This window comes from Lupinus angustifolius, chromosome LG05 (genome assembly GCF_001865875.1).
Source record: "Lupinus angustifolius cultivar Tanjil chromosome LG05, LupAngTanjil_v1.0, whole genome shotgun sequence".
In the NCBI taxonomy this organism is placed as follows: domain Eukaryota; kingdom Viridiplantae; phylum Streptophyta; class Magnoliopsida; order Fabales; family Fabaceae; genus Lupinus; species Lupinus angustifolius.
The window spans coordinates 7,501,454-7,516,465 of record NC_032013.1 but is presented as its reverse complement, the minus strand read 5'-3'; the positions used below and the strand labels follow the sequence as shown (position 1 = coordinate 7,516,465).

At 34.4% G+C, this 15,012-nt stretch overlaps 1 protein-coding gene across 3 annotated transcripts; it reads right to left on the bottom strand.

Moving 5' to 3' along the window:
- Positions 4,531-14,501, bottom strand: LOC109347612 (increased DNA methylation 1). 3 transcript variants are annotated; one of them, XM_019587543.1, is made up of 20 exons: positions 13,786-14,499; positions 12,650-12,727; positions 12,348-12,552; positions 12,096-12,188; positions 11,818-11,926; positions 9,906-9,974; positions 9,364-9,462; positions 9,159-9,240; positions 9,023-9,082; positions 8,871-8,923; positions 8,546-8,712; positions 7,643-7,859; positions 7,386-7,443; positions 7,146-7,202; positions 6,800-7,045; positions 5,763-5,827; positions 5,611-5,667; positions 5,441-5,534; positions 4,864-5,004; positions 4,531-4,682 (listed from the first exon to the last, which is right to left on the bottom strand). In XM_019587543.1, the coding sequence occupies exons 1-20, from the start codon at positions 14,194-14,196 to the stop codon at positions 4,578-4,580; spliced, it is 2,466 nt and encodes an 821-aa protein (XP_019443088.1). In that variant the 5' UTR covers positions 14,197-14,499; the 3' UTR covers positions 4,531-4,577. The 3 variants fall into 3 exon arrangements, 2 of the variants coding, with proteins under 2 accessions (XP_019443088.1, XP_019443089.1); XM_019587544.1 differs by lacking the exon at positions 12,096-12,188; XR_002107623.1 differs by lacking the exon at positions 5,441-5,534 and having other exon boundaries at positions 4,581-4,682; positions 13,786-14,501.

The window sequence follows — 15,012 nt, the reverse complement described above, 5'->3', positions numbered from 1 at the left end:
AAAAGAGACATCATGACAAATAGCAAAAACTACTTTCAGAATTTTATCTTCCAAAATCAAAAGAAAAGAAACCAGAAAAATCCACAACCCCATATAAATTCTCATCACACAAATCAGACTCCAACACAATCTCCAATACTAAAAAATTCTAACATAAAAAAGCTAGAAAAATACAGATCACCTAACACAATAAATATTTTAGAATCTGTATCACTCGTAGAGTCATGATATGGAGTATTTCTCCTTTGCTCCTTAATACTTAAGGCCTACACTGAAGAAGATGGAGAATTTTGGATTGTGTTGTTTGATCTCCACATTTTAGGCGTCCATTCAATGCATGTTAAGAGGTTAGACATTCATCCCAAAGAATTAATAAAAATGTAATAATAAATGAGCAATTTTTTTAATTGAGTAAATATTTTTATTAAAAATCCAGGATCACATTAATAAAGATGTAAATAATAAAAAGTGCGAAGTAATTTATGGATAATGAAAGTAGTAATTATCCTACTTTCTAAGGTATGATGCGGTGACAAATATTTGGTATGGGCTTCACTTTCTTAAAATTTAGAAATGATTGTTATAATATTTTTTTAATAAATCTAAATCCTTTAAATAATCCTATTTTTATGGTATGATGCAGTAATAGACATTTGAGTTGCACTTCACTTTCTTAAAACTTAGGAATAATTGCAACAATATTTTTTTAATAAATATAAAATCTTTTAAATAAAGGTGATAAGATCTTAACTAATCTCCTAGTATGAGGCGTGATATCGGACATAAGGGTTGTACTTCACTCATATTAATAAGAATATTAGTTGAGATTTAACACTACATTTTTTATAAAAATTATAAAATTAACTCAACCAACCAACATTTTTCTATCCAAAGAACTATGTCGCCTTGATTCTGTTGGGTACCAATAAGGTGTGATTACACCTAGAGGGGGTGAATAGGTCTCATGGATTACCAGTCCCGCTTTTCTGATATTTGCGCAGAATACAAAAGTATTGCGTTTAATCGATTATCGACAAGGTTAATCGATTGAAGACATTCACTTAATCGATTATTATCATAACATTAATCGGTTAACCTGATTGTTTTACTTTGAAAATTAGTTTTCTCGCTTCGTAAAAACCGTGATAATTTGTTATCTTTACTATCTTAAGATTGATTCTTGACTAACAGCAGATTAACACATCAAGCAATTAATCACAGTAATCTATTCAAAACAGAAAGCAATAAAGACAGGATTATAAAGAGATAGGGATAGAGAAAATGTGCTCGATGATTTTTATCCTGGTTCGTTTGCGGTCCCCTATAAACTACATCCATGCATCTCGGTTGATCTGAGAGATTTTTCTTTACTAATAAAAAATGTAATTTACAACCACACTTCCAATACAACGAGACAAAAACTTCCTTCTTGAAACCGATGAGCCACAAAGCCCGATTTGACCCCTTATCTACGCCTACTTGGATATCACATTGTTCATGCAATTTGGCCCCAGCCGAAACTCTTGCTCGAATCAAGACTTTCTATCTAATGAAGACTCCTAATTCTCAACTTGTGATGATACCACACATCACGAGAATTTTCCTCAAATTACAGAATTCTCGCCAAGTTACTTTGCGCATTAGAATATGCAGATTACAACTCTAAATTCGGCTCTAATCACCCTTGATAGAAAGATCTCACAAACACAGTCCTAAGACCTAATTATGAAATCATGCAAGGAGTGTTTTCAATTGAATAAAAAATGATTTTGCGCAATGAAAAGACTTTTTCTCTTTTCTCTCTATTCTTTCTTTGCACTCTTGAAGCTCATACAAGAAAACTCAAAAATACATCAATATAGCTTTGAAATTTTGTAGCACAGTGAATCTTTGATTCTCTCTCTCATTAATTTTCGCTTCTTACTTAATGAAGGTGAAAAAACTGTTTTAAAAACGAAATGAATTCCGTTTCAAAATAATAGAATTAGCTCATAACTGATATAACAAATGTTAATCGATTAAATGATTATTTTAAAAACAGGTTTTCAGTTATGACTTAATTGATTAAAATTGTGCTTAATCGATTAACAAGCAGAAATCCAGGGAGGTTACATTCTGTAAATCCATTTAATCGATTACCAACTGGGTTAATTGATTAAAAACACTTAAAATTGGTTTTTTCTTTTTATGCGGTAAATACCCTATATGATGAATGAACATGCAACATGATTTTTAGAAAGAATAGAGCCTTTAAGTACAAAATCATGAATGTATGTATGCAAATGCATGAGTGTCATTTATCATATATATGTATGATGATGTTATGCCTCATTCTATATGATTTTCCATTTTAGAATTTTTGTGAGACATTTTCATCTTGGGTTTACCTAACCTAAGACTCAATACTATGATGTTGACCTTGAGTTCTTGGTGTGTTGTTTGTTGAGATGTCCAAGTCTTCAAGCTTTCACATTATACATTGTCTTCATCAAAACTTTGTAGATCGGTTATAATGGCATCGTTTGACTATTTATCATTTCAGATTCTCTATCTATTATGGGGATACGTAGGAGCAAGGTCTTACCTTGTCAGGCACAACAAAAAATAAATAAAATTTTATCCTTTTAATAATCAATTATATAACCAAATAAGTGTAAAGTATAATGTAAGTCATACAATGTAGTGAGGGGTGCTGTTTAAAACAGATAGATAGGGTGCTAATACTATACCTATTCTGTAATCGACTCCCAAACCCGGATATCAAAAATCCAAAGCCCAATGTAATTGGGCTAAAGGACTTTTCTACATTTTTTACCATAAATTGTAATAGCGACTCTAAAAAAGTCTACGATAAAAATTCGAGCACGACAACAAGTTTCAACTATTATCCATTGAGAAAAGAAGCATTATGTAGCTTATGGCTTTCAAAAAAGAAGAAATGAAAGTTAGGAGCATTATCGCGGGCATAGGTTCAAGGGTTTGTCAATTTGGTACATGGAAAAAGATCTTAGTCATATAATAATATAAGTATAAATAAATAATAAAAGTGAATTAATAGAAAAGATAATTTAAGAAAGTTTGAACAGGGGTTATTTTGGAAAACAGAAGATGATAGGAGTATGGATAGACATATCTAGTACCAATAGCCCAATCCTAGTGTTAAAGTTCATGAATGTTTTGGTAATTGTTTGTGCATTTTTGTTTGATTTTTTTTTTGGGTATTACTAAAGATATTCCTTCATCTTATTGATAAGGAACTAATCTATTTCAGGGTGTATGGCTACCACTCCCAACAAGTTTTGCTTAAAGGAATCGAACAATTGACCTTTTGGCCTTTCTGGAAATCTAGTGAGGCATTACACAACTAGACCAACGCTTTATTTGGTCAAATTTTATTTTGAAATGTTTTCAACATCAAAACAGCCTCTTAACATTCCTAATTGTTCCACCCCGATCCAAAAAGACATGTCATGACCGAACAAGATCGACAATTGTCAACCAGGGACTGGACAAAGCGAATCCATTCGAACACTCTCAGATCTTGACCGGACAATTGGACAATTCGAAAAGATACACCGTTGACCGGACAAGTGACAGTACAACACAAAGACAACTTTTGTCATCCCTATTATGTCACTTGCACAAGACTACCACACCGTTTGAACAACACAAACCCCTGCCACTGGCTGCATGCTACTGGCGTATTATACACACTTTCTGCCAAACGACAAGATAAGCCTATAATATGGCTACATAACAACAACATCTACAAGGTTATTTCACACACATCTACTTGTCTAAGGCAAGTTGACAATGTCATTTAGTCAGCCAAACCAACAACATCTACAAGGTTATTTCACACACATCTCCACAATAAATAGGAGACTCACCCATAAGGAAGTTACATTCTATCTCTTGATGTTTTTCTCCTACTCTTACTTTAGCATTATGCATTCTCATGTCTATCTCATATACTAACTTGAGCATCAGAATACTTTTTCAAGTATCTCCCCAGATGTTTTGTTGACAGATGTCAAGCGATACTAGGAAAACTATCCACTAGTTACCAAATGTTCAGATGCTACCTCTCAAAGACCAAAGAACACTAATTAATCATTACATTTTACGGATCTTATGAGATTACAAGATTATATAATTTTTTTTGCAAATTTTATATACATATAATGACACAACTTATGTTGCGCTTTTTTTAATTTGGTCCTATAATTATTTTTGATTTTTCATCCTATCTGAAAAAAAAATTCTGTACTTAACTGATATTCACAATTTTCGTGTTATTGAGTTTAATAAACACAATTCTTCTATTGGTTTTCCGAAATTTTGCGGTTTGAAAATTGATTTTAAGCTACATATCGAATAGGAAGAAACTTATATTGCCAATTTGAAACAAAATGCCTAATGACATTATAAATGTTTAAATAAATGACATCTATGAGTTCAATGGCTACAATCAACCGAAAATGTACAAAAAAACAACCGAACAAGAAAAAGAAGGAAACAAGAAAGTTAGGGACTTTCCCCTTTCATGATTGACTTTCTTTCTGTATAACCTTTTTTCATGATTGAGTATTGATGATCCCACATGGAGGCACCACTTTATGAAGCATAATTGTCCCTTTGAATGCCATCATTTGATTGCAGTTCCTTCTATAGTCGATTAGCTGCAGCACAAGGGTATAAAACTTCAACATTTTTCAAGTGGGTATGGGTCTTGAGACAAATAATGTAGCTAGTGAAATTATCAGCCACAGAAACAAGGTTGCAGAACAACATAAATGGTAGAATAAATGGCAAGGTATTAACCTAGATCCTAACTTGTAAGGAGTCAAGCAGAACATATACCTGGTCAGGTTTCATCATGCTAAACCCAAATTTAGTTGTCCATATGGATGCGACTTCTTCCGAAGCTGGTAGCACAAGGTTCTTCACATTCAAGAAAGCTAGCAGCCTCTCGATGCAGGAAAACAGTGTTTGGAAGTAGCCCTGTCAGAGCAATCAAGTATAATTATAAATATTGCACTACAATGACATAGGCATTACGTTATCACAACACAACAACGAAAGAGTCCGAACCAGTTATCACACTACTCAAATTATCAATAATACTGAAATTCTAGAGAACAGAACTTAGACAAGAGGCACAACCAAGACGCACAACCAAAAATTGAGTTATAGAACAAATGAACAATACACCAGTAGAGAACAAAAAACCATTTAAACATGTTGTGCAGGCCTTGTAGCTTATTAGATATGTTTTCAGGCCACTTACACCATCCCTAACTTCCCCATACCACTTTTCAATCCTGGCTTAATGAATAAAAGCAAGGGAAATCTTAAAAGGGTAAAAGGATTTGGGTCAGGAATTGATGAGAAATAAGGGTAAACCAATTAATGACAACCAAGTAGTACAGTCACGCACCTTTCCACGGTTCTTAAAACTCGTTGCAACTAAAGGAAGTTCTGCAATATCTCCACCAAAAATTCGAAGCATACCCGCCGATACCACAGATGAACTTCAATATCAGCGAAACAAAATGTGAACAGTACTGTAAGAATGAAACAATACAATTAAATAGAAAAATCACTTACTTCACCATTAACAATGCACAATACATTCCTCCAAAATCCTGAGTCTGCACATTTCTTCTGTATGTGAGTGGTATGTTAGTTGAGACAAAGGGAAGAAAGAATCTCAAGTGAAAAATTAAAAGCAAACAGATGTTTTAAAAGACTTTTCTTACCCATAAACCATGGGGGGAACAAGGTCACGTCCAGTAGCTGCATCAACTATAGGATCAAAGCATTCCTGAGACATGCAAGTGACCTCTCAATAACACAGTCCAACAATTTTATTACGGCACTACAGCACAGATAACATTGTAACTCATTATCACACAAATGCATATCCACGGACCACGGACACAGACACACAAGCAACACCCTACCGTAGGCCACATTTGGAAAATAAAGTAGTCCCATGTTGGAAATTGGTAAGTTGAGCAACATATTGGTGGAAAAACACATAGTACAAATGCCTTAAGGTTATGGGTCATGATGTGATGTTAAGTATGTAATTCTCATCTTAGCCAATTGATGATGAAAACTAGCTCATTATCCCACATAACAAGACCTGGAGAAGGCCCAATCACAAATTTCAACATGGTATCAAAAGCCCATATGACCTTGCCAGCCCATTTATGTGTTTCTCAACTTGGCCTATTGATAAAGAACACCAACTCACTCCCACATTGCAAGACTTGGACAGGGCTCAATCATAAATTTCAACATGGTATTGAAGTCCATATGGCCTTTCGCCCTATTGACGATCCAAGGACCAAGTCAAATTTAAAGGACCTATGTGTAAAAGACCTGAAGTCAAAAGAAAAACTCAGTGAGAAAGACCCAGGCAAATGTTGCAGGCCTGAGGTGTCCTAGACTCAAGTCCAGAAAAGGAGCAAAAGCCCAAACGATAATATGAAAGTGGATCAAGAAAATGATCATAAAATCATAAATGTGTTGAAAACAAAACATATGTACAACACTCTCCTAAAGATGGGGTTTTATATAGTATTTTTCAGTGACTGCTAAATCACAAGCTATAACCAACTAGACAGGCATGAAATGAAGATACAGAAAAGGAAGAATAACACCATTAATAATAAAATGCATATCAGCTCTACCAATATTTGGCAAAACAAAAAGGCTTGTCACCTTCATCCATCAAACAGAAAGAAAGCAGAAAATGTTGAAGCAATAAATAAGGACAGGCAGAACTTACCCGGAACATTGACACAGCCTCCAAAAGCAATGGTCTAGTTTCAGAAGAAGCAATTTTTCCATTAAGAAGTCTCCATCTTACATCAATCTCATTGAAGGGTTCTAAACATCTTTCTTCTTGCTTCTTCTTTATAACATGTAAGAAAGATTCAGGGAGTTTCTCATCCCCCTGAACCAGGAGATTCTCCAAATTAGAATGTATTCTTGAGCAGTCATTGCAACAAAACCAATTCCCTTCTGGCAATTCCTGTCATCAGTTCCATACATATATATGTCCAATGGAGAAAAGTGAGTCAGTGTCCAAACTAATGTATCCACATAAAAAGACATATATACACACTGAATACCTTCAAATAAGCCATCTTATGATCCCTTAAACAGCCAACATGATATTCCTTTTCACACTAAAGCAAACAAGAGGAGGGAGGATTAAGAATAACAAATAGAAGTTAGTTAAGTAGGACCGAATCAATCCTGAGAGTTAGATACTTGCATCAATCAAGAATTTCACTGATCATATCATTCATCAAACAAGGTATACCCACACGTTGTGTGGCATCAAAATAGAAATGGACTACCATGCATACCTGATCGCAGAATATTACGGTGCGCGGACCGAAGCCTGATCTGCTGAAATCAGAGCCCCTACACGCAAAAGCTTTACTCTTTATAATATATATAACTAGGTTGAAAATCATGAACGTTCTACATTGGTTTATGATTAACTTGAAAAGAAAAGTAAGAAGCATCATAATGATTGCTGATTTGAAAAGTACAATATTGGATGCCAAGTTCATATATTGGCTTGGCTTCTAAGTTCTAATCTATATGTGGTAATTATTACCTGCATAAAGCACATCCACTAATCTCAGCTTCAATGTTATTGTCTTTTACTATACGAATGCATCTCTTGGCAATCTGTTCAATAGGATCAACTCCCGCAACCCTTCCAGCTGCCACAGCATCAGCATTAAGAGCCAAGGACGTTTCACTGTGGAACATGTTTTGGCAAATTTGACAGTACCATTCACCACGCGGAATACTAGATAGAGATGCACATTCTGGACATTTTCAAACAAAACAAATATTCTTCGTAACTGTTTGCTTCCGATTCAATGAATGATGAAACATAGGCACCAAGAAGATAAAAATTCATTTACTAATATATGAAATTGAAGATTAATACCCTTTAGAAAGAGCTGTGTCACTATACAATATTACTAGTTCATATGTAATCTGCCCAAAAGCATGGCCAAAGAACAAATTCGACTGGATAAATAATCCAATCAATCAATTATATTAGACAAATGAGATTATCCTAACATGTGCATTTAGAAAATAAATCTTGTAGAACATAACTATTAATGAGGCATTTAGCAAAGGGGGAAAAAGATACTATAGAAGGCAAACAATTGATAAATGACCATTTTTCCTATTCTTTCATTTTCCTTTTTGCAAAAAGGTGGACCGAAAAGGATAATAAATTAGAATAGGATGTCATGCAATTTCGGTAATATATCCATATGGTCACTTAAAGTTTGTTTCTTCAAAAAAAAACCTGGTATATTAGCATCCTAGTGGATATGGTCAAACAGAAACTTTTGCATCTATTATATCTTGACTTCAACCTAGGAGATACAGAACTTCTTATCACAATAGCAAAGGATAAATAAATGGAAAAATATGATTCCAAACACATCAGATAATAGATAATTCGTGCATCTAATTTTTGTAATTTAAATCTGACCTTTATGAAATGACGTTGAGCATCCATCACATTGCAACAGTTTCCCACCATTCCAACAAACAATGCATAAATCATTTTTATACTTTCCAGTGCATTGGCGATCTTTCGAGAGAAATATTGCTAACTCATGCAGTGAAACACCATTTGACGTGTAAATGTATGCATAACTGCCCAAAAACATTTGACTTCCTTGAAAATCCATACGTACAAGCAAATCAAAAAGCCTCTGGATATTCTTCCAATCCTCCCACACAAGCATGACCACCAACTACCACCACCCACCTCCCAAAAGAAAAACAATAAAGCAAAAGGAAAAATAACTCACGGTTTCTTGCGAGAATCCCAGCCAGCATGGACCTCAAACTGTGAGGGGCTGATCTGCACAACATTAAAAATTGAAAGCATTATCCATAATTCTATACAACTTAAAGATTCCTGGGGAGCTCCCACAAACATAAAAAAGAAAAGTAGAAAAACCTCAGTGTTGCAGCACCCACAAAAAATTCCAGAGCGCCTTTTGATACCCTCAAGCAATTTCTGCAAACCAGAACATAAGACTCAACAACGTGATAGACATATAATAACTTGCACATTAAATACACACTTAAACAACCTGCCCACGTGCATAATATGCTAGTTCAGCTCCATCAGGCAGTCCATTGTCTTCAAAAAGTAATTTATGCAATCGCTGATACCTACAAAAGAAAATGTGGGATGAACAAATAATTACTACCATCACAAAAGACGGGTGATTGAGGAAAAAATCTACAGATAGATATAATATATACACACAAATGAAGGCAGAGAAGAGAACCTACTTTTTAGTGATCCTCCACTGACTCTTATTCCGAGGAGATAGACACTTTGAATTTGAAGTAATTGGAGCGGTCTTCAATTTTACGGAAAGCTTCGCTGACCTAGTAATTACAACCAATTACAGTAAAGATGAGGAACAACTTGCTGGTTACCAATTCAGCCTATATATTTATCGTAACAACATCAAGGACGCTTAAAAATAAAGCAAGATACAAAGTGTGTTTTCATCGTCCACAAACTTTTTTTGAGAAATAAAATAGGTGCAGAAGCACTCTTGGAAGAGCTTGAACTGCTAACCCATTTTGATTACCTTAATAACAGTTGACACTTGAGAGCATGTAAGTTAAAAAAAAATGTAAACAGTGACAACAAAGCAGACGATCTATTAATCACCACAAAATTTTACGAAATCATCAGGTTGAAAACATGTAACCCAAAATTTTTGTTTTGCACAAAATTGTAATGCAAACATTCACAAATTTGTATTGTAATTTGTAACTAGGATAGATGAAGTGAAATAGATATAAATTAATTAAATACCAACATTGTCCTTTTCTTCCCGTGTCTCTTAGTTTTTGAAGAGATACACAGTTCAGATGCTGCTTTAGGAGTCCTGAAATGTCATAATACAATAATGAAAGAAATCATAAAATTAAGGGGCAGAAATGGGATCAAAGACATTTCAGTGAACCTTACACATATTAGTTGGGAACTTGGGATACATGGTTTTGACATTTTGAACCTGTTTAACTTTCATTTTGAACTATGACATTAATTCACTTATGATTATATTCCCAGACCAAGCTGAGTAAAATAATTAAAATATATTTTACCCAATTTTTGTTTTTGGAAAACTATGAGTTGTAACAACTGTCCACAAACACTACATTTCTCTTCCCCAAAAGCAACTCATGTATCATTTTAAGTTGTAACTATTGTTGTGCCCATTGCCATACAAAAACGGGAACACATCTGCTGCCCCGTAGACTGTGTCACTCCATGTGCCATTTATTGCGATTGGTTGAAAAAAATGTATTTAAGTTAAAAATTTAATAATTAAGTATTTTTTTCTGAACAATCACAACAAGTGGCACATGAAGTGACACACTTTTCGAGACAAGAGATGTGCTCCCTACAAAAACATGATAAATTTCTGGAACCACTTTATCACTTTTTGCAATAGTGTGACGAAACAATGCAAAGTTTACAATAAAAATGATTTTTCTTCCAAAATACAATTCAACAAGATTCTAGATTTCTGGTCATCAAACATGAGCAAAAATAATACCATGGGCTTGAGAGTAAATATATTTTAACGTTTTAATAAGAATTCCCAGAAATTTTTTGTTTCTGCAAGGCAAATCCAAGCATAAACTGATAGAAAAAACGCTGACCAGGCCGGTCAGCGTTTTTTGTATAACATTTATCATGAATATAGTTTCATAAAATGTGCAATGCCAAGAACCTAGTTGAAAGGGCAATTTGCCCTGTATGGGTACAGGTCATCACCTCTCAATACAGGTTAGCCTTACAAAAAAGCAAGGAACCAACCATATTACATAATGTCATAACCTACCAGGTTTCAGTTTTTCATATAACTGGTAATACAGTTGAACATTTAGGACCAAGCTAGTTAACTAAAAAATGGAGCCAGAAAGTAAATAAAATTAAAGAAAAAGGGCATGCTTGGTCAGTTTTGTTTTGTTTACAACTTCAAATAAACGATTTTATTTAACTACCTTATATTATTTGTTAACATTGAAGGGAGACACTATTTTATATTAACATTAATTAAATAGTTATTAATAAACATCATACTAACATCAGTGGATGAACCACACAAACCGGTAGTCAGCCAAGTGACCTGGAAACAAGTAATGTTTCGGAGCTCCCACTCTTAGTGTCTATTATTTGACGACAATGAAATTATAATATCTCTTTGAAAAATAAAGAAAATGAATGACACATTTATGATAGGAAGAAATCACTTTAAGAGGATCTTTCTCGTGACAAAATGACATTCAACAGATCATTAATTAATACAATAAGCAAGTAAGCAGTTTTTTAAAACTAAATTAGGGTGGCCCAGTACACAAGACTCCCACGGGAGGGTAGATGTATGCAACCTTAGTACCTTACCCTCGTAAAACCAACTCCATTAAATAAAAACTGCCATCATATAAGCAGCATGGGAATCATATCAGTAGTATGTATACGCAACTGTATGTGCTAGAAGTGATTGTTTTATCAAATCCACTAAGAGACATGTATACAAAGACTAAGTTGAGTAAACAATTAACTTCTATCCTTCAAAAGCCAATTCTTCTAGTGAGTCACAGATTATTAACCAGTCTGTTTTCTAAGCAAATAAAGAATAGTAGGCCGTTTTTTATTTTATAAACCCTACAGAGAAAGCTAGTTTCAAATTAAGCCAGGAGGGAACAAGAAATGAATACCTGACTCTTTTGCCAACTGCGTTAATAGAACTGTCTTCAGATTTCCTTGATTCCAGGCAAGAATGGCATAGATGCCCTACCCTTCCCCCACTTGATGAAGGGAAACACGCTATGGAAACAACAATAATTATAATAACTAAGCATTCAAGGCAATCAAAAAATAAAAGTATAAACAATGAAAGTTATACTCTTTTCCATTTCAACCCACAAAAACTATGATCAGTGTGACATACTGAACAACTAAAACTGACTCTAAATAACGAAAGCAGAGCTCACACCTTTGCAACTTTTACAAGTAAAATATTTCCTTGATTCCAAGCAAGAACAGCATAGATGCCCCACCCTTCCCCCACTTGATGAAGGAAAACACGCTATGGGCACAACAATAATAATAACTAAGCATTCAAGTCAATCAAAAAATAAAACAGAATGAAAACTATACGCTTTCCATTTTAACCCACAAATACTTTGATCGGTTGACAAACTCAAAAACTAAAACTGAATATAAAGAAGAAAAGAAAAACTCTCACCTTTGCAATCTTTGCAAGTAAAATATTTCTCTTCAGGCAGTGAACAAACAAAATTTTGAATCGTCGCCTCCAAAGTATGTAGGGGAGCTGTCCTGCATGCTCTCAATAGCTCAAGCAAACTCTTCCCATTTTCGAGGCAAATATACTCTGTTGCTCTCTTATATGTATTACACGCATGAATCTCGAATTGGGAGGGTGGAATAACCTACATAGGCAAAAGGAACCAAGAAAAACACAAAAATGCAGGCTTAGACCTAAGAAACCACTGGGTGCTCATTTCCCAATGAAAAATTATAACTCACCCTGCGTCTGTTGCAGATACTGCATGAACACAATATCCCACCATCTTGAATCACACCCCGCAATCCAGATGTTTGATCCTATAATTACAACACACTAATATTAGAATCAGTGACCATTACATTTATCTGTGAAAGCTACACTTCAAACTAGATCACTGGTCACCACCGGCAAAAAAATTATGATTGTAAATAATTTTCCATGATAGCTTAATTTTGATACCTTCTAAGTATAAATCAGCATGTTATTTAAAAAGATTGACCTTCTATATAGCTTATTTTATATTGCTCTCAAGTAGTATCTGGCTCAGCTTTTTCCTGCCGGGTCAGGCAAAGACTAATCATCCATGCTGTTAATAAAAGATGTTTTAAGATATTCTGTATTATCTGGCCCTATGAAATTTAGATAGCTGCAATTCAAATATGGAATTCTAAAAAATAGTCAATAACATGATTTTTTAGTGGTGGTTAGATAAAGTCCTCCTACAGAAAGTGATGGCTCAAGGATTTGAACTGCTGATATCACAAGGTCCTCTTCACCGTGGTCATTCATATTCTACTAGCACTAGTGGATAGTTATTATTATAACTGCATTTACGTGTAAGAATGGTTACTAATGTAGAAAACTACTTTTAGGTGTGGGTAAAAAATTATAATACTTCAATTATGTTTTTGGTCCTTAAAGTTTACTCGATTTTGGTTTTAAACTCAAACTTTTTTTGAAGAGTCTTGTTCCTTCAAAAGTTTGAATTTAATCTCTAAGTGATAACATGTAAACGACACACACAATTGACCATATCAGTGTTAATAATATTAACTTTTATTACGCATACCCACCTAATGGTTCACTCAATTTCTCAAGTCATTAGCCAATTACTTCATTCTATTTAATATAAAACAAAACACAATAACAAATGTATTCAACCCCTAGGACAATCTATTAGATTACAAGTTTATCAACAACAAGAAAAAAACGTTTATAAAAAGTCTATTACATTAAAATCCAATGTTTGATCTGATGCATAAAATTAATAACAAACAATCAAGTTAAATCAATGGAACGTTATAATTCTCAATCATAATCATTATAAAAAATTTCTAATTGTATAGATAAAAATGAATGAAGAGAGTAAACGAACCTTCTTATTACCCATGTAGATAACTGGAACTCCATCAACCAAACCAGTATCGAAGAGTTCCTTAACTGTCAAAGGTTTCTTATTAACAACAATAGCATTCTTATTACGATGCGCAACGCGAGTGGTTTCCACACCTCTTCTGCAAATAACGACGTCGTCTTGAACAACTTCAACCTCGATTGAGCCACCACTTTCCCCAAACACTCCTCCTTCACTTTTCACTTCAATTTCAACATTTCCATCATCTGCATTCACTTTCTCTTCTTCGATTTTGATTCTCTTCGCTTCATTCCCGTTATGCGAAGGAAGGGTTCTCTTTCTGCGAGTGTAAACGATGTAACCATTGATGACGTCACCTTTGCTGTCGTTGACGGTTATCATCGATTCGGATTCTGATTTAACGGAATCCATTAACGGATGGGTTGTTGGGAATCTCAGAAGCCAAAGTTTGAAGGAAATGGAGGGATTGAAATGATTTAGGGATTGAAGATGAATGGTGTGAAATTGGAGATAAGAGAGAGCGAGTGAGTGAGGTGTAGGGTTTTGAAGAAAATTTTTTGGGAGATTGATAGATGATAGAGTGAGAGAGGAGTGAAGAGAGGAATGGGGACTAGCGAGGTTGGAGACGAGGGGTCCCACAACTTTGACTCAATGAGTCATCACTACCATTTATTAATTTTGGCTCGAACAGGCCGGTCTGACCGAGAATTTGGAACTTGACCAATTTGAACTATGCGTTCGATTAGCCATGTTTAAGTATAAAATGGTTTAAGCATAAAGCAGATGATTTAGTTATATGGATCGACCATAATTGATTGTGAATCAATTATTAGGAGTATAATTAGTTTTAGTAATCTATTAGACTGAAAATAATCACACCATAATTAATTAATATCAATTAATTATCACGGAAAATTAAGTGTGTGCGTAATGAATCATTGACGTAATATTTTACCTATTCACCCTCCCTTCTAACTATTTATCACCTACATACCTAACAATTCACTAGTGAGTAGTTCCGCGCTCTCATCAAGGAGGCTAATGAGAATACAAATCCCCATCCAATTGCATCAATTCCCCCAAGGCTCACCTTGTCGTTTCAAGCCTCATGGAAGGGGTTTGCTTTCCAATTTCGATCAATGTTTAAGAGGTTTTGAAAAGGCGATAAGTGAGGGAAGAGATGGATTCATGGTTGTGATGTTTAAGGTTGCTTTTTCAAATTTGTAA

Excerpts from the sequence above, each read along its gene's own strand:
- LOC109347612 (XM_019587543.1), bottom strand. The coding sequence starts at position 14,196 with ATGGATTCCGTTAAATCAGAATCCGAATCGATGATAACCGTCAACGAC. Across the intron at positions 8,713-8,870 it reads TGGGATTCTCGCAAGAAACC|TTATGCATACATTTACACGT; the intron begins GTGAGTTATTTT and ends GTTTTTGGGCAG. Across the intron at positions 7,046-7,145 it reads ATAAGATGGCTTATTTGAAG|GAATTGCCAGAAGGGAATTG; the intron begins GTATTCAGTGTG and ends AACTGATGACAG.